This window comes from Pseudophryne corroboree, chromosome 1 (genome assembly GCF_028390025.1).
Source record: "Pseudophryne corroboree isolate aPseCor3 chromosome 1, aPseCor3.hap2, whole genome shotgun sequence".
Classification (NCBI taxonomy): Eukaryota; Metazoa; Chordata; class Amphibia; order Anura; family Myobatrachidae; genus Pseudophryne; species Pseudophryne corroboree.
Window position 1 is genome coordinate 619,694,079 of NC_086444.1, and position 20,561 is coordinate 619,714,639.

Sequence of the window (20,561 nt, forward strand, 5' to 3'; positions counted from 1 at the left end):
TGTCTTCAGATACTAAACTAGCTCTCAAACATAGTTCACAACTGAAGAACTGGCACCAAGGCAATCCTGGATGAGGTACACCCTTTTGGTACAAAGTACTGCTCAATTTGAATTTCTGTCATTTTTATTTTTTTATTTCACCTTTCGCATAGCAATACCCAGCAGTTGCTGCTAGGACACGTAAAGCGTTTCTCATTGAATAGGGAAATCTACTCCTGCAATACTCCTGGTTTGTTTGTTATGGAGTTGTTGATATGATGATAAAACTTTCCCTATTGTTACCCATGCTCCTGTCCAACACGATATAGGTCTGTGTAATGGAAATGTTAGGTCTTATACTTGTTTGAGTCAATAAAAATGGTATTGCAATGTGGGCACTACCATAAACGGCTTATAGGTGCGCAGTTGCCAACACATTGCTTTTCATTATCGTTATCCTTCAGAATTTGTTACAAGAAAACCATTGCTTCCTACCTCATTAATATAAAGTTAGACATGTTCAGAAATCTGTAAACCAACGAGTTTCAAGACACTATTTCTTGGAAACAGACCAAACACGCATTTATCATTTGTTAACAACAGTGTAGACAAGCTGTTCCTCGTCATAAGACAGAAAGCAGCACTTTACCATGTCCTTCCAAACAGCAGCCCTCAGATGGCATTTCTCACCTGACAAGTGTCTGGTTCTGTAGATCCCACACAACAATGTTCCCATCAGAGCAGCAGGAGAAGCAGACCTTAGCATCTGGGCTGATAGCAAGGGCGTAGCAAGCAGGGGCGGAGGAGGTTAGCTCTGCCTTTATCCTTGGGGTGGGTGATGCCAGATCCCATATAGACAAAGTGCTGGCTTCTCCTCCAACAATAAGGCTGCGACCATCCGGGAGGAGTTTGCAGGAACGGATATAGTTATCACGGTTCTGCAGGGGATTGGTGATCAATTGCAAATACAGACAGGTGTTACAACAGTAACAAATACTACAGGCAATTACACTGAACACATTTAAGCAAACATGCTAGAGGGCCATAACTAGAACAGGTGGTTTTCTTCGTTACACAAATACTCTCGTTAAATGAAACCCATTGTCTTCTGCATGCATTATAAACTTAAGTTATAGGTGACCACAGGAGGACCATAAAATTCAGAGCAGTTACTATTTAAAAATGGAGGAAAGGACCTATGATCGGGGGGAGAAAACACAACTTGGTTTAAAATAGGATTTTAATTACCTACCGGTAAATCCTTTTCTCGTAGTCCACAGGGGATACTAGGAATCCATTTTGAACCATGGGGTATAGATGGGTCCACTAGGAGCCATGGGCACTTTAAGAAATTGATAGTGTGCGCTGGCTCCTCCCTCTATGACCCTCCTACCAGACTCAGTCTAGGAAACTGTGCCTAAGGAGACGGACATACTTTGAAGGAAGGATAGATAAGGAAAGTTGTGAGATTACGCACCAGCACACACAGAACAAGAGAAATGCCATGCAAACCAAACTTGAAATATGAACAGCAACAGCTGAACAAACCAGAATACTTAAAGTAACAGTGCAGGAAGAACGAAGCACCGGGCAGGCGCCCAGTATCCCCTACGGACTATGAGAAAAGGATTTACCGGTAGGTAATTAAAATCCTATTTTCTCTTACGTCCTAGGGGATACTGGGAATCCATATAGTACCATGGGGAAGTACCAAAGCTCCCAAACCGGGTGGGAGAATAAGGTTCCTGCAGAACTGACTAACCAAACTGAAGGTCCTCAGTAGCCAAAGTATCGAACTTGTAAAACTTAGCAACTGTTTTTGAACCTGACCAAGTAGCTGCTCGGCAGAGCTGTAAAGCAGAGACACCCCCCGGGCAGCCGCTAAAAGAAGAACCCACCATCCTAGTAGAGTGGGCCTATACAGATTTTGGAACCGGCAAGCCTGCCGTGGAATAAGCATGCTGGATAGTGAGCCTGATCCAGCATGCAATCGACTGCTTTGAACCAGGACACCTAATTTTATTGGGATCAGAGAGAACTAACAGCGAGTCTGATTTCCTGTGACAAGCTGTTCTCTTTACATACACCTTCAAAGCCCTCGCAACATCCAAGGACTTTGAAGTAACAAAGGTGTCCGTAACCACCGAAACCACAATAGGTTGGTTGATGTGAAATGCAGACACCACCTTAGGAAGAAATTGCTGACGAGTTCTGAGTTCAGCTCTGTCCTCATGGAAATGTAAGTAGGGGCTCTTGTGAGACAACGCCCCTAGCTCCAACACACGTCTTGCTGAAGCCAAGGCCAACACTGACTGTCTTCCACGTAAGGTACTTTATGTCTAACTCCTGTAATGATTCAAACCAGCCCGATTGAAGGAACTGCAGCACCAAATTGAGAGCCCAAGGTGTCGTGGGAGGCACAAAGGGAGGTTGGATGTGCAGAACACATTTCAAGAACGTCTGGACCTCAGGGAGAGAAGCCAATTGTTTCTGAAAGAAAAGAGAAAAGGCTGAATTCTGGACTTTTATGGAGACTAGACATAAGCCCACATCCACTCCCGACTGTAGAAAAAGCAGGAAACGTCCCAGATGAAATTCCATCGCAGAATATGGTCTGCTCTCACACCAAGATACATATTTCCTCCTGATACGGTGCTAATGTTTAGACGTTACCCCCTTCCTGGCTTGGATCATAGTCGGGATCACCTTGTCAGGAATCCCTCTCCTGACTAGAATCAGCCATTCAACTTCCATGCCGTTAAACGTAGCTGCAGAAAGTCTTGATAGACGAACGGGCCCTGTTGCAGAAGATCCTCGCGAAGAGGTAGAGGCCACGGATCTTCGAGCAGCATCTCGAGAAGATCCACATAACAGGCCCTCCGTGGCCAGTTTAGAGCAATGAGGATTGCTTGAACCTTTTCCCTTTTAATTCTGTTTAGAATTATTGGGGTGAGAGGAAGTGGAGGAAACAAGTACACCAACTGGTAGACCCACGGAGTTGTCAGAGCGTCTATCGCCACTGCTTGTGCGTCTCTCGACCTGGAACAATACCGCTTGAGCTTCTTGTTGAGTCGCCATCATGTCGATTTGTGGATATCCCCACCGATGTGTCAACCACCGGAACACCTCCGGATGAAGGCCCCACTCCCCCGGGTGCAGGTCGTGTCTGCTGATGAAGTCTGCTTCCCAGTTGTCTACTCACGGAATGAAAACTGACAACGCCACGGCTTGTTTTTACGCCCAGAGGTGAATTCTTGACACCTCTGACATTGCTGTTCTGCTTTTTGTTCCGCCCTGTCGGTTCATGTATGTTACCGCCATCACATTGTCCGACAGGACCTGAATGGCCTGATTCTGAAGTAGAGATGAGGCCTGCAGAAGGGCATTGCAGATAGCCCCGAGTTCCAGGATATTTATTGGAAGGACGAAATCCTGACTTGACCGTCTTCCCTGAAACTGCACCCCCTGGGTGACTGCCCCACAACCTCTAAGGCTTGTGTCTGTGGCTAGCAGAATCCAATTCTGAATCCCGAACCTCTGACGAGGTGAAAAGTCTGTAGTCACCACAGAAGGGAGATCCTGGCTCTTGGCGACAGACGGATCCTCTGGTGCATGTGAAGATGCGATCCCGACCATTTGTTTAATAGATGTAGTTGGAAGGGCTTTGCATGAAACCTTCCGTACTGAAGTACCTCGTAAGAGGCCACCATTTTCCCCAGAAGGCTAATGCACAGATGCACCGAGATCCGGGATGGCTTCAGGACCGCCCGAACCATGGACTGGATTACCATAGCCTTTTCCAAGGGAAGGAACACACTCTGAGACTCTGTATTATTCCCAGGAAAGGAAGCCTCTGTCGGTTCCAGGTGAGATTTTGGTAGGTTCAGTATCCACCCGTGATCCAGGAGTAGTCTGGTTGAGATGCCAATGTTGTCCAACAACCGCTCCCTGGAAGGTTTCTTTATCAGAGGATCGTCCAGGTACGGCGTTATTGTTCATTCCATGTTTGCGGAGTAGAAACATCATCTCTGCCATCTCTTTGGTGAACACTCTCTCTGCCGTGGAGAGACCAAATGGCAGGGCCTGGAACTGGTAGTAACTGTCCTGCAGTGCAAACCGTAGGTAAGCCTGATGAGGCGGCCAGATCGGAATGTGAAGGTACGCATCCTTGATATCCAGAGACACTAGGAACTCCCCCTCCTCCAGACCAGAGATCACCACTCTCAGAGACTCCATCATGAATTTGAACACTCGTAAGTACAGGTTCAACAACTTGAGGTTCAGAATCGGCTTCACCGAACCGTCCGGTTTCGGTACTACAAACAAGTTGGAATAGCACCCCTTGTTTTGCAGATGAGGTGGAACTGGAACAATGACCTGGGTTTGTACCAGTTTTTGAATGGCGTTCGGTAAAGTTATACTTGCCTCTTGTGAAACTGGTAAGCCCGATTTGAAGAATCTGTGAGGTGGGAGCTCCTGGAACTCCAGTCTGTAGCCCTGGGAAATAAGGTCTATGACCGAGGAATTCTGGCACGATGTTGTCCAGATGTGACTGAAGAATTTTAGCCGGGTACCCACCTGCCAGTCTTCCAGGCATCTCTGTCAATCATCATGCGGAATGTATTGAGGAAGCAGAGCTTGAGCCCTGTTCCTATGAACCGGCAGTTGCTGGTTTGCGTGATTTACCTCTAGCGCCTCTGGTGGTGGCAAAAGAACCTCTGGGCTTGCCCCTAAACTTGGCAGTCCGAAACGACTGTAAATTGGGTCCTGAGTAGGCCTTCTTAGCTGGGGAAGCTGCAGATGGTATGTTGACTTACCCGCAGTAGCTTTGGAGATCCATTTGTCTAGTTCATCTCCAAATAAGGCCTTGTCCATGAAAGGCAGGCCTTCCACGCCTTCCTGGAGTCCGCATCCGCTGTCCACTGGTGTAGCCATAGACCCTTGCATGCAGACACTGCGTGCATTAAGCCAGCCTATTTCTTTTATGGCTACCCCCATAAAGTTTGCAGAGTCCTATATATGTTACAGGAGCAAAACAATTTCCCCTTGAGGTAAGGTATCTAACCCCTAAATTAGGTTACCCGACCATTTTTGCAATGGCTCGCGTAATCCACCCACATGCTATAGTGGGTCTCTGGGCCACCCCCGCAGCTGTACATAAAGATTTGAGCGTAGTCTCAATCTTGCGGTAAGCCGTGTCTTTCACGGAGGCTGCACCCGAGACAGGCAATACAATTTTCCGTGAGAGCCTGGCTACTGATGCATCCACTATTGGTGGATTTTCCCATTTTTTCCTATCCTCAGAAGGAAAAGGAAAGGATGATAATAACCGTTTAGGGATTTGAAATTTCCTATCAGGATTAACCCATGGTTCTTCAAACAGGGTATTTAATTCCTTTGACACTGGAAAAGTGTATGAGGATTTCTTTTTGTATATTAAAATAAGAATCCTCACTCTCTTCTGTCACCTTATCAGGGATATTCAGAACTTCTCTGGTAGCTTCTGTAAGAGCCTTTATTCCCTGCGACAGAGTACCCTCCCCCACCTCTGAGTTCACCTCACCCTCTTCCAAGTCTGACCCTTCATAATCCAAGTCAGACTGCAGGATATGGGCCAAAGTGCATTTTTGCGGACAAATGGCAGGGGACTGAGACGTTGGTTTGGGTACGGATTTTCTTTTTATAAACTCAATCATAGATTGTCTTAAGTATTGCGACTCTTTCTTATTCCAAGATAACTTAGTAGAGATTGTGGAAATCATTCCCCTAATGGAGTCCAGCCATGCCGGTTCTGCCCCACTAACCTGGGAAGGGACACTACATTGAGTACACACTAGTGAACCCCCTGGGGAAGAGGAACACTGCTTTACATGAAATACACTCTTTGCCTGACATACTGAATAGTGACAGCGCACACACACACACACACACACACACACACACACAGGAAAAGGTTAAATGCACAATTAACTTACAAAGAGCCCTTCCAGGGGGAGACAGAGAGAGTATGGAACCAGCACACGGTGCCCTTAACACTAATGCCAAGCTTAGCATAGTGTTGCAGACTAAATTCCTAGATTAGGGACTTAGGGGGTAATTCTGAGTTGATCGCAGCAGCAAGTTTGTTAGCAATTGGGCAAAACCGCGTGCACTGCAGGGGTGGCAGATATAACTTTTGCAGAGAGTTAGATTTGGGTGGGTTATTTTGTTTCTGTGCAGGGTAAATACTGGCTGCTTTATTTTTACACTGCAATTTAGATTTCAGTTTGAATACACCCCACCCAAATCTAACTCTCTCTGCACGTTATATCTGCCCCCCCTGCAGTGCACATGGTTTTGCCCAACTGCTAACAAATTTGCTGCTGCGATCAACTCAAAATTAGGCCCTTAGGGGGTAATTCCAAGTTGATCGCAGCAGGAAATTTTTTTAGCAGTTGGACAAAACCATGTGCATTGCAGGGGGGGCAGATATAATATGTGCAGAGAGAGTTAGATTTGGGTGTGGTGTGTTCAATCTGCAATCTTAATTGCAGTGTAAAAATAAAGCAGCCAGTATTTACCCTGCACAGAAACAAAAATAAGAATTTACTCACCGGTAATTCTATTTCTCGTAGTCCGTAGTGGATGCTGGGAACTCCGTAAGGACCATGGGAAATAGCGGGCTCCGAAGGAGGCTGGGCACTCTAGAAAGATTTTTGACTACCTGGTGTGCACTGGATCCTCCCACTATGACCCTCCTCCAAGCCTCAGTTAGGACACTGTGCCCGGACGAGCTGACATAATAAGGAAGGATTTTGAATCCCGGGTAAGACTCATACCAGCCACACCAATCACACCGTACAACTCGTGATACTATATCCAGTTTGACAGTATGAAAACAACTGAGCCTCTCAACAGATGGCTCAACAATAACCCTTTAGTTAACAATAACTATTTACAAGTATTGCAGACAATCCGCACTTGGGATGGGCGCCCAGCATCCACTACGGACTACGAGAAATAGAATTACCGGTGAGTAAATTCTTATTTTCTCTGACGTCCTAGTGGATGCTGGGAACTCCGTAAGGACCATGGGGATTATAATAAAGCTCCCAAACGGGCGGGAGAGTGCGGATGACTCTGCAGCACCGAATGAGAGAACTCCAGGTCCTCGTCAGCCAGGGTATCAAATTTGTAGAATTTTGCAAACGTGTTTGCCCCTGACCAAGTAGCTGCTCGGCAAAGTTGTAAAGCCGAGACCCCTCTGGCAGCCGCCCAAGATGAGCCCACCTTCCTTGTGGAGTGGGCATTTACAAATTTTGGCTGTGGCAGGCCTGCCACAGAATGTGCAAGCTGAATTGTACTACAAATCCAGCGAGCAATAGTCTGCTTAGAAGCAGGAGCACCCAGCTTGTTGGGTGCATACAGGATAAACAGCGAGTCAGATTTTCTGACTCCAGCCGTCCTGGAAACATATATTTTCAGGGCCCTGACAACGTCTAGCAACTTGGAGTCCTCCAAATCCCTAGTAGCCGCAGGTACCACAATAGGCTGGTTCAGGTGAAACGCTGACACCACCTTAGGGAGAAACTGGGGACGAGTCCTCAATTCTGCCCTATCCATATGGAAAATCAGATAAGGGCTTTTACATGATAAAGCCGCCAATTCTGACACTCGCCTGGCTGAAGCCAAGGCCAATAACATGACCACTTTCCACGTGAGATATTTTAGATAAACGGTTTTTAGTGGCTCAAACCAATGTGATTTTAAGAAACTCAACACCACGTTGAGATCCCAAGGTGCCACAGGAGGCACGAACGGGGGCTGAATATGCAGCACTCCTTTCACAAATGTCTGAACTTCAGGTACTGAAGCTAGTTCTTTTTGAAAGAAAATCAACAGAGCAGAGATCTGTACTTTAATGGAGCCTAGTTTTAAGGCCCATATTCACTCCTGCTTGCAGGAAATGCAGAAATCGACCTAGTTGAAATTCCTCTGTTGGGGCCTTTTTGGCCTCGCACCATGCAACATATTTCCGCCATATGCGGTGATAATGATTTGCCGTAACATCTTTCCTGGCTTTAATAAGCGTAGGAATGACTTCTTCCGGAATACCCTTTTCCTTCAGGATCAACCGCGTCAAACGCAGCCGCGGTAAGTCTTGGAACAGACAGGGCCCCTGCTGTAGCAGGTCCTGTCTGAGCGGCAGAGGCCACGGGTCCTCTGAGATCATCTCTTGAAGTTCCGGGTACCACGCTCGTCTTGGCCAATCCGGAACCACGAGAATTGTGTTTACTCCTCGCTTTCTTATTATTCTCAATACCTTTGGTATGAGAGGCAGAGGAGGGAACTTTTTGTTGAGGCGGGACGCCATCATGTCCACCTGTGGTTTTTCCCAACGGTTTACCAGCATCTGGAAAACTTCTGGATGAAGTCCCCACTCTCCCGGGTGGAGGTCGTGTCTGCTGAGGAAGTCTGCTTCCCAGTTGTCCACTCCCGGAATGAACACTGCTGACAGCGCTAGTACATGATTCTCCGCCCATCGGAGAATTCTTGTGGCTTCTGCCATCGCCATCCTGCTTCTTGTGCCTCCCTGTCGATTTACATGGGCGACTGCCGTGATGTTGTCTGACTGGATCAGCACCGGCTGGTGTAGGAGCAGGGATTTTGCTTGACTTAGGGCATTGTAAATGGCCCTTAGTTCCAGAATATTTATGTGAAGGGAAGTCTCCTGACTCGACCATAGTCCTTGGAAGTTTCTTCCCCGTGTGACTGCCCCCCAGCCTCGAAGGCTGGCATCCGTGGTCACCAGGACCCAGTCCTGTATGCCGAACCTGCGGCCCTCTAGAAGATGGGCACTCTGCAGCCACCACAGTAGAGACACCCTGGTTCTTGGAGACAGGGTTATTAAGCGATGCATCTGAAGATGCGATCCGGACCATTTGTCCAATAGGTCCCACTGAAAGATTCTGGCATGGAACCTGCCGAAGGGAATTGCTTCGTAAGAAGCTACCATCTTTCCCAGGACCCGCGTGCAGTGATGCACCGATACCTGTTTTGGTTTCAGGAGGTCTCTGACTAGAGATGACAACTCCCTGGCTTTCTCCTCCGGGAGAAACACTTTTTTCTGGACTGTATCCAGAATCATACCCAGGAACAGTAGCCGTGTCGTCGGAACCAGCTGTGACTTTGGGATATTCAGAATCCAGCCGTGCTGGTGCAGCACTTCCTGAGATAGTGTTACTCCCACCAACAACTGTTCCTTGGACCTCGCCTTTATTAGGAGATCGTCCAAGTACGGGATAATTAAAACTCCCTTTTTTCGAAGGAGTATCATCATTTCCGCCATAACCTTGGTAAATACCCTCGGTGCCGTGGACAGTCCAAACGGCAGCGTCTGGAATTGGTAATGGCAATCCTGTACCACAAATCTGAGGTACTCCTGGTGAGGATGGCATCCTTGATGTCCAGGGATACCATGTAATCCCCCTCGTCCAGGCTTGCAATAACCGCCCTGAGCGATTCCATCTTGAACTTGAATTTTTTTATGTATGTGTTCAAGGATTTCAAATTTAAAATGGGTCTCACCGAACCGTCCGGTTTCGGCACCACAAATAGTGTGGAATAGTAACCCCGGCCTTGTTGAAGTAGGGGTACCTTGATTATCACCTGCTGGGAATACAGCTTGTGAATTGCCGCTAGCACCGCCTCCCTGTCTGAGGGAGCAATCGGCAAGGCAGATTTTAGGAACCGGTGGGGTGGAGACGCCTCGAATTCCAGTTTGTACCCCTGAGATACTATTTGAAGGATCCAGGGATCCACCTGTGAGCGAGCCCACTGATCGCTGAAATTCTTGAGGCGGCCCCCCACCGTACCTGGCTCCGCCTGTGGAGCCCCACCGTCATGCGGCGGACTTGGAAGAAGAAGCGGGGGAGGACTTTTGCTCCTGGGAACCTGCTGTTTGTTGCAGCCTTTTTCCCCTACCTCTGCCTCTGGACAGAAAAGACCCGCCTTTTCCACGCTTGTTTTTCTGGGTCCGAAAGGACTGAACCTGATAAAACGGCGCCTTCTTAGGCTGTGAGGGGACATGGGGTAAAAATGCTGACTTCCCAGACGTTTCTGTGGAAACTAGGTCCGAGAGACCATCCCCAAATAATTCCTCACCCTTATAAGGCAAAACTTCCATGTGCCTTTTAGAATCTGCATCTCCTGTCCACTGGCGAGTCCATAAGCCTCTCCTAGCAGAAATGGACAATGCACTTACTTTAGATGCCAGCCGGCAGATTTCCCTCTGTGCATCTCTCATATATAAGACTGAGTCTTTGATATGCAACGATTCACAGAAAATTTTACACCAGAAAGAAATTGCGCTATCGGGCTGCGGGCTAGTGGACACTCAGAGGTGGGATGTTACCCTCATCCCTAGAAAGAATACCTAATGTTGTTGAAATTTCTAAGTGTCCTCTATCCTGCGCTCCCCCTAGTTTAAGCAAAACAAAACAGAGAGGGGTAGATCTTTACTTATCTTAGATCAGATATTTTTCTCCCAGTGGTACACCTTCTTTATACCCCCTTGTGCTGTCAAACGGGGTGTGTATTCATTCAGAGGTGATACATGTAAGAGAGAGGTCAAAAAAAACACTCTAGTGCATTAACCTTTTAAACAGTTAGACCACAATTTTTTATCAGAAATTGTGGAATGTATTGACAAAAAAGGTTTATGATAAAAAATTTCTGTTTAATGATTCAAAAGAAACTTCAAAGATGATAAAATCCAGGCATAGAATTTTCATCACATAGAACAAGATTCTCATATCCAGGCAAAGTATGAGGGTGGCTTCCTACCAGATTTGGGGTTTTGTAAGTGCACCAAAATTTGTCGCTGTATTGATGTTGTCAACGTCCCCGGGAACGGTCAGCTCCAAGCAAAGGGCACCTCGTCCTCTCCTCGTCCAGGTAATCAGCCACCAGAATGTCACAAGTCAGCCAACGCGTTTCGATCCGTGGATCTTTTTCAAGGCATGTCCTTCTGGCTCCTCTTCCCAGCTATTTATACCCTTATAGATTGATACTCCCAAATACTGGGAGGAGCCACTCCCATTTACAATTCAATGTACATATATACATGTTATAGTCATCCTATATCCTGATCTAACAGAGACACTCTATTCTATACTATGTGGTGTACCCATTCAGGCAAAAACCGCAATTTAAAATGTATATATTTGATAAAAAAACCATAAAATATAAAAATTGCGTAACCGGAAGTGCTGTGCGCACTCCCGTTTTTGTCCACAAAATCCCTAAGAAGATGGTTCCGCCTTGTAGTTAGCAATGGTAAGGTTCCCAGTGTAGTTTCCGGTCACCTGACCGTTCTAATCACTGGTTCCCGCCAACAGATAGACTCCGGTCACGTGACGTGACCGGAAGTGCCATCGCCGCCATTTTTGAAAATCCCAGAAACGGACCAGATCGGTCCTGGGTGTTCCTTCCACTCTAATGCTTAAAAATCATGAATGGACAATGAAAAACACATTCTCCAGAGGAGGCACAATCATTAACTCATAAAAATAGATAGATTAAATTCGGCAAAAATACGGGCGGTCATGTGATCGGACCGGAAGTCCCCTTTCGGCCATCTTTCTAAATCCAATACATATTAATTCAATGGTAAATAAAAAAACGATTCCTGGACAATTTATAATATAGTAAAACTATACAAAATCGCCGTGAATGTTAACAATGTAAAGAACAAGAGAAGAGATATATATTAAAAATAATACAATTATGTACACATTTCATATTTGTATCTAAATTGATTCTTCTTGGATACTTGAGATGATTCATATTCCGAGACTCTTTTCTCCAAAATCATATAGTCAAAAAGAAGAATTGTAATACTCCAGACATTATGTAGTTTTTCTAATATGAGAAAAAATGCAATAAATAGATTAATTAAACATAATGTAACATCAGATCTCGTACATTTGAAGGGGCTTATTCTTATGTGAGGAACCACTTGACCTCAAAGTCCTTATTCAATCCCCCCGGAATCAAAGTCTTTAAGGAATGTATGTATCGCATCTCAGTTTTTGCTAAGATTGCTGATACATTGTTACACCTCCAGCTCCCTTTCACTTGTTTGAGTGCACCAAATTTGATAAGGTGTTTTACATCTTGATTGTGGATTTTTTTGAAATGAGCTGAAAGTGCGTGGGTTTCCACACCATTTTTTATGTTGCGTAGATGTTCGGCATATCTTACTTTCAGGTGCCGGCTAGTTCTGCCAATGTAAAACAAATCACAACTACATCCCAAAAAATATATCACATTTATAGAGGTGCAAGTTATAAATTCCTCAATCTTAACATTTTGACCATTTATATCTACCTCTATACATTTGTTAGGTCCCCTAACCGATTTGCACATACGACAAATTCCACAGCGAAAGAAACCTTTCGAAAGGGTGCGGACATTAGCCTTAGGAGGTGAATAAGCACTCCTTACTAAATTATCTTTTATGTTCTTGGCCTTCCGATAAATAAATTGCGGTCGTTCAGGGAGTACTGATTCCAATAGTGGATCCCCTTTTAAGATTTGCCAGTGTTTTTTAAATATATTTTCAATTTGTTTATGTTGTACATTAAAATTTGTAATAAAAGCCATGGAATAATCCTTCTCTTTTGATGTGCTGGACATTTCCCTAGGGGTAAGTAAGTCTGTTCTGTCTATATTAGCACATTTGATTTTTGCTTTTTCAATGCTCTTTTGACTATACCCACTTTTTCTGAATTTATCTATCATTATTTCTGCTTGTTCTTCATATATTTTATTATCTGTACAATTTCTTTTGAGTCTTTGTAGTTGACTACTTGGTATAGAATCTAACCAGTTGTCATGATGACAACTGGTCGTATGAATATATACCCCTGAGTCCGTCGGTTTTGTGTAATTACGAGTTTTTAAAGAACCATTTTCAACATAAATGTTCAAATCCAGGAAATTAATACTGCTACGACTGATTTCAAAGGTCAATGTAATGTTGTACTCATTTCTATTCAAGTGTTCACAAAAGAGGGTTAAAGTTTCTCTGTCCCCTCTCCAGAGGAAGATGATATCGTCAATGTATCTTGACCAGGATACCAGGCTCGCCCCGAACTGATTGTTCTGCCAAACATGCTGGTCCTCCCACATACCCATAAACATGTTGGCATAGCTCGGGGCGAACCTGGTACCCATAGCCGTTCCCACCCTCTGGAGGTAGAAGCAGTCTTTGAAGTGGAAATAATTATTACATAAAATGAACTCCACTCCTTTAACCAAAAGGTCACATAGATCGGATTCATAACCGCTATCTTCTAGGTATGAAATGACAGCCTCTATCCCTAAGTCGTGATTAATAATCGTATACAACGAGCTTACGTCCGCTGTGACGATATAACAGTTGTCATCCCATTGTATATTACTCAAGACATTTAGGGCATCTCTCGTGTCTTTCAAATGAGAGCGGTTCTTTAAAACCAGAGGCTGTAGATGAAAATCAATAAATTCAGACATATTCGCGGTCACAGAATTTATCCCAGACACAATAGGTCTACCGGGGGGATTTTGTATATCTTTGTGAACCTTTGGCAAGATATAAATGACAGGTATACTGGGGTCCATGGGTACCAAAAACTTGCCCTCTGTTTCCGTAATGGTGCCTTTATCTACATAAGTCTTAACTAATGATGTTATATTCCCCAAAATTCTTTTAGTGGGGTCTCCTTTCAATTTTTTATATGTGTGACCGTCATTCAGCTGTCGTAGTACCTCTGTCTCATATTTTTCAACATCCATTAGTACTATTCCACCACCTTTGTCTGTAGGTTTTATTATGAGTTCTTTATTTGATTTTAAACTTTCTAGGGCCTCCTTTTCCCTTCTCGTTAAGTTATAATCAATTTTAGGTGGTGTAAGAGCCTCTATGTCTTTATTGACAAAAGAGAAGAAAGTCTCCACAAAATTTCCCTTCATAAAGGTGGGGTTGAATATGGACTTTGGTTTAAATGTTTTTTCAGAAGTACTTTCTACTCCTATATCTTCTTCCCCTTCTGGCCTACAGGCAAAGAACCTTTTCAATGATAGCTTCCTAATATATTTCTGAAGGTCCACATATACGTTGAATTTGTTTAGTTTTGCTACCGGGGCAAATTTAAGTCCCTTTGTTAGTAGTGAGGTTTCTGATTCGCCCAATATGTGTTTACTTAAATTAAAGATTTTCACCTTATTTTCCACAGTTGGGGTCTCCTCACCTGAGGATATCTTGCCAGTATCATTAACATTAACTTTCTTCCTTCGTTTCCTCTTTGATTTGTTGTTTTTTATTGATCTTCCTCTCTTCCCCCCTCGTTTTCCTCTATATTTCCTGTTGATTATGTGTGGGGATGCTCCCTCCTCCCATTCTCTAAAAAAGAATCTCTATTCTGCAGACGACTGTAGCGATTGTGATCGTAATATGAATAGTTTGGAACATTATAGTTGTTCCTAATGTTGGGGGACATATCTGTCCTTCTCCAGTTTCCTGATTCATATTTATTCCTCTCTTTTTTAGATGTTTCTATCTCCTCCCTATTCCTGAGGTTATATCTATATGTATCTCTGGAGTAGAGTCTCCCTCTATTGGGCCTCCATCTTGATGGTGACCCAGGATCCCTTAGTCTTTCATGTGGTATCCTATCTATTTTGAATCGTACATTACGATCTCTCAAATTTGTCCCCTGTCTTGGTGTATTTTTTGAGGAGACCCGATGGGTGTCCTCTTGTGGGGTTTCTTCTATATTATTTCGATCTCTGTTGAATTTCTTAGATTTTTTTAACATTAATTCTTTTTCATTCTTTTGTAATCTGAATAGAATGTTATCCTCTAATTCCTTATATTCAGATAATTTTGAGAAGGGGGCAATTAAACTTTTCAATATATCAATTTCCTCCTCCACAATCCTCAGGTTGTTTTTCCTCTCCTGTATAATTAATTCCATTAGGCGGAAAGAGCACCCATCCACAATTTTCTCCCACTCCCTCTTAAATTCCTCAGTGGAGTCGGAAAAAGTGGATGTTTTTGTGATCTTAAGGCCCTTTGGTATCAATTTATGTGCCAAATATTTCTCGAGAGACGTTACTTCCCACCATAATCTTCCTTCTTTTAATAGTAACTTCTCCATTTTTTTCATACTACTGTCTAGGTCGTCATCCTCAGTAGAGACGATGTCCTCACTCTCGTCAAATAGTTTTGTGCACATATTGTGCCTATTTTCTCTTACAGAAAACATAATTGCGAGCAGCAATTTACACCAGTGTAATGGGTAAAAAACAATACACAACGATTCACAGAAAATTTTACACCAGAAAGAAATTGCGCTATCGGGCTGCGGGCTAGTGGACACTCAGAGGTGGAATTTGCCCCGGTAGCAAAACTAAACAAATTCAACGTATATGTGGACCTTCAGAAATATATTAGGAAGCTATCATTGAAAAGGTTCTTTGCCTGTAGGCCAGAAGGGGAAGAAGATATAGGAGTAGAAAGTACTTCTGAAAAAACATTTAAACCAAAGTCCATATTCAACCCCACCTTTATGAAGGGAAATTTTGTGGAGACTTTCTTCTCTTTTGTCAAAAAAAGACATAGAGGCTCTTACACCACCTAAAATTGATTATAACTTAACGAGAAGGGAAAAGGAGGCCCTAGAAAGTTTAAAATCAAATAAAGAACTCATAATAAAACCTACAGACAAAGGTGGTGGAATAGTACTAATGGATGTTGAAAAATATGAGACAGAGGTACTACGACAGCTGAATGACGGTCACACATATAAAAAATTGAAAGGAGACCCCACTAAAAGAATTTTGGGGAATATAACATCATTAGTTAAGACTTATGTAGATAAAGGCACCATTACGGAAACAGAGGGCAAGTTTTTGGTACCCATGGACCCCAGTATACCTGTCATTTATATCTTGCCAAAGGTTCACAAAGATATACAAAATCCCCCCGGTAGACCTATTGTGTCTGGGATAAATTCTGTGACCGCGAATATGTCTGAATTTATTGATTTTCATCTACAGCCTCTGGTTTTAAAGAACCGCTCTCATTTGAAAGACACGAGAGATGCCCTAAATGTCTTGAGTAATATACAATGGGATGACAACTGTTATATCGTCACAGCGGACGTAAGCTCGTTGTATACGATTATTAATCACGACTTAGGGATAGAGGCTGTCATTTCATACCTAGAAGATAGCGGTTATGAATCCGATCTATGTGACCTTTTGGTTAAAGGAGTGGAGTTCATTTTATGTAATAATTATTTCCACTTCAAAGACTGCTTCTACCTCCAGAGGGTGGGAACGGCTATGGGTACCAGGTTCGCCCCGAGCTATGCCAACATGTTTATGGGTATGTGGGAGGACCAGCATGTTTGGCAGAACAATCAGTTCGGGGCGAGCCTGGTATCCTGGTCAAGATACATTGACGATATCATCTTCCTCTGGAGAGGGGACAGAGAAACTTTAACCCTCTTTTGTGAACACTTGAATAGAAATGAGTACAACATTACATTGACCTTTGAAATCAGTCGTAGCAGTATTAATTTCCTGGATTTGAACATTTATGTTGAAAATGGTTCTTTAAAAACTCGTAATTACACAAAACCGACGGACTCAGGGGTATATATTCATACGACCAGTTGTCATCATGACAACTGGTTAGATTCTATACCAAGTAGTCAACTACAAAGACTCAAAAGAAATTGTACAGATAATAAAATATATGAAGAACAAGCAGAAATAATGATAGATAAATTCAGAAAAAGTGGGTATAGTCAAAAGAGCATTGAAAAAGCAAAAATCAAATGTGCTAATATAGACAGAACAGACTTACTTACCCCTAGGGAAATGTCCAGCACATCAAAAGAGAAGGATTATTCCATGGCTTTTATTACAAATTTTAATGTACAACATAAACAAATTGAAAATATATTTAAAAAACACTGGCAAATCTTAAAAGGGGATCCACTATTGGAATCAGTACTCCCTGAACGACCGCAATTTATTTATCGGAAGGCCAAGAACATAAAAGATAATTTAGTAAGGAGTGCTTATTCACCTCCTAAGGCTAATGTCCGCACCCTTTCGAAAGGTTTCTTTCGCTGTGGAATTTGTCGTATGTGCAAATCGGTTAGGGGACCTAACAAATGTATAGAGGTAGATATAAATGGTCAAAATGTTAAGATTGAGGAATTTATAACTTGCACCTCTATAAATGTGATATATTTTTTGGGATGTAGTTGTGATTTGTTTTACATTGGCAGAACTAGCCGGCACCTGAAAGTAAGATATGCCGAACATCTACGCAACATAAAAAATGGTGTGGAAACCCACGCACTTTCAGCTCATTTCAAAAAAATCCACAATCAAGATGTAAAACACCTTATCAAATTTGGTGCACTCAAACAAGTGAAAGGGAGCTGGAGGTGTAACAATGTATCAGCAATCTTAGCAAAAACTGAGATGCGATACATACATTCCTTAAAGACTTTGATTCCGGGGGGATTGAATAAGGACTTTGAGGTCAAGTGGTTCCTCACATAAGAATAAGCCCCTTCAAATGTACGAGATCTGATGTTACATTATGTTTAATTAATCTATTTATTGCATTTTTTCTCATATTAGAAAAACTACATAATGTCTGGAGTATTACAATTCTTCTTTTTGACTATATGATTTTGGAGAAAAGAGTCTCGGAATATGAATCATCTCAAGTATCCAAGAAGAATCAATTTAGATACAAATATGAAATGTGTACATAATTGTATTATTTTTAATATATATCTCTTCTCTTGTTCTTTACATTGTTAACATTCACGGCGATTTTGTATAGTTTTACTATATTATAAATTGTCCAGGAATCGTTTTTTTATTTACCATTGAATTAATATGTATTGGATTTAGAAAGATGGCCGAAAGGGGACTTCCGGTCCGATCACATGACCGCCCGTATTTTTGCCGAATTTAATCTATCTATTTTTATGAGTTAATGATTGTGCCTCCTCTGGAGAATGTGTTTTTCATTGTCCATTCATGATTTTTAAGCATTAGAGTGGAAGGAACACCCAGGACCGATCTGGTCCGTTTCTGGGATTTTCAAAAATGGCGGCGATGGCACTTCCGGTCACGTCACGTGACCGGAGTCTATCTGTTGGCGGGAACCAGTGATTAGAACGGTCAGGTGACCGGAAACTACACTGGGAACCTTACCATTGCTAACTACAAGGCGGAACCATCTTCTTAGGGATTTTGTGGACAAAAACGGGAGTGCGCACAGCACTTCCGGTTACGCAATTTTTATATTTTATGGTTTTTTTATCAAATATATACATTTTAAATTGCGGTTTTTGCCTGAATGGGTACACCACATAGTATAGAATAGAGTGTCTCTGTTAGATCAGGATATAGGATGACTATAACATGTATATATGTACATTGAATTGTAAATGGGAGTGGCTCCTCCCAGTATTTGGGAGTATCAATCTATAAGGGTATAAATAGCTGGGAAGAGGAGCCAGAAGGACATGCCTTGAAAAAGATCCACGGATCGAAACGCGTTGGCTGACTTGTGACATTCTGGTGGCTGATTACCTGGACGAGGAGAGGACGAGGTGCCCTTTGCTTGGAGCTGACCGTTCCCGGGGACGTTGACAACATCAATACAGCGACAAATTTTGGTGCACTTACAAAACCCCAAATCTGGTAGGAAGCCACCCTCATACTTTGCCTGGATATGAGAATCTTGTTCTATGTGATGAAAATTCTATGCCTGGATTTTATCATCTTTGAAGTTTCTTTTGAATCATTAAACAGAAATTTTTTATCATAAACCTTTTTTGTCAATACATTCCACAATTTCTGATAAAAAATTGTGGTCTAACTGTTTAAAAGGTTAATGCACTAGAGTGTTTTTTTTGACCTCTCTCTTACATGTATCACCTCTGAATGAATACACACCCCGTTTGACAGCACAAGGGGGTATAAAGAAGGTGTACCACTGGGAGAAAAATATCTGATCTAAGATAAGTAAAGATCTACCCCTCTCTGTTTTGTTTTGCTTAAACTAGGGGGAGCGCAGGATAGAGGACACTTAGAAATTTCAACAACATTAGTGAGTCTTTGATATGGTCTATGGTTAGCAGGATCGTGTCTCTGTCTAGTGTGTCAATATTTTCTGACAGTTTATCTGACCACGCAGCGGCAGCACTGCACATCCATGCTGATGCAATAGCTGGCCTAAGTATAATGCCTGAGTGTGTGTATACAGACTTCAGGATCGCCTCCTGCTTTCTATCAGCAGGTTCCTTGAGGGCGGCCGTATCCGGAGACGGTAGTGCCACCTTTTTAGACAAACGTGTGAGCGCTTTATCCACCCTAGGAGGTGTTTCCCAACGTGACCTATCCTCTGGCGGGAAAGGGAACGCCATTAGTACCTTCTTAGGAATTACCAATTTTTTATCAGGGAAAGCCCACGCTTCTTCACACACTTCATTTAATTCATCTGATGGGGGAAAAACTACGGGTAGTTTTTTCTCCCTAAACATAATACCCTTTTTAGTGGTACCTGTATTTATATCAGAAATGTGTAACACCTCTTTCATTGCCTCAATCATGCAGTGAATGGCCTTAGTGGGCATCAGGTTAGACTCATCGTCGTCGACACTGGTGTCAGTATCAGTGTCGACATCTGGGTCTGCGGTCTGAGGTAGCGGGCGTTTTAGAGCCCCTGATGACCTGTGAGACGCCTGGACAGGCACGAGCTATGAAGTCGGCTGTCCCACATTTGGCATGTCGTCAAATTTCTTATGTAAGGAGTCTATACGTGCACTCATTTCTTTCCATTAGCTCATCCACTCAGGTGTCTGCCCCGCAGGGGGTGACATCCCTTCTAAAGGCATCTGCTCCGTCTCCACATCATTATCCTCATCAAAGATGTCGACACAGCCGTACCGACACACCGCACACACACAGGGAATGCTCCAACATAGGACAGGACCCACAAAAGCCCTTTGGGGGGACAGAGTGAGAGTATGCCAGCACACACCAGAGCGCTATATAATGCAGGGACTAACTGAGTTATGTCCCCTATAGCTGCTTTTTTTATATAAATGTATACTGCGCCTAAATTTAGTGCCCCCCCCTCTCTTTTTTACCCTTTTCTGTAGTGTAGACTGCAGGGGAGAGCCAGGGAGCTTCCTTCCAGCGGAGCTGTGAGGGAAAAATGGCGCCAGTGTGCTGAAGGAGATAGCTCCGCCCCTTTTCCGGAGACTATTCTCCCGCTTTTTCCTATATTCTGGCAGGTGTATTTTCCACATATATAGCCTCTGGGGCTATATATTGTGGTATTTTTGCCAGCCAAGGTGTTATTATTGCTTCTCAGGGCGCCCCCCCCCCAGCGCCCTGCACCCTCAGTGACCGGAGTGTGAAGTGTGTGTGAGGAGCAATGGCGCACAGCTGCAGTGCTGTGCGCTACCTTGGTGAAGACTGATGTCTTCTGCCGCCGATTTTCCGGACCTCTT

The 20,561-nt window shown here is 43.5% G+C and overlaps 1 protein-coding gene across 6 annotated transcripts in view; it reads right to left on the reverse strand.

Annotated features, from left to right (window-relative positions):
* The window catches only part of LOC134903308 (transducin-like enhancer protein 1), a 242,102-nt gene that overhangs the window by 70,686 nt on the left and 150,855 nt on the right, over positions 1 to 20,561 (reverse strand). For all 6 annotated transcript variants that reach the window (XM_063914461.1, XM_063914460.1, XM_063914459.1 and 3 more), the window contains exon 17: positions 670 to 917. In XM_063914461.1, the coding sequence (XP_063770531.1) occupies positions 670 to 917 (248 nt within the window). The remainder of the gene's footprint in view (positions 1 to 669; positions 918 to 20,561) is intronic.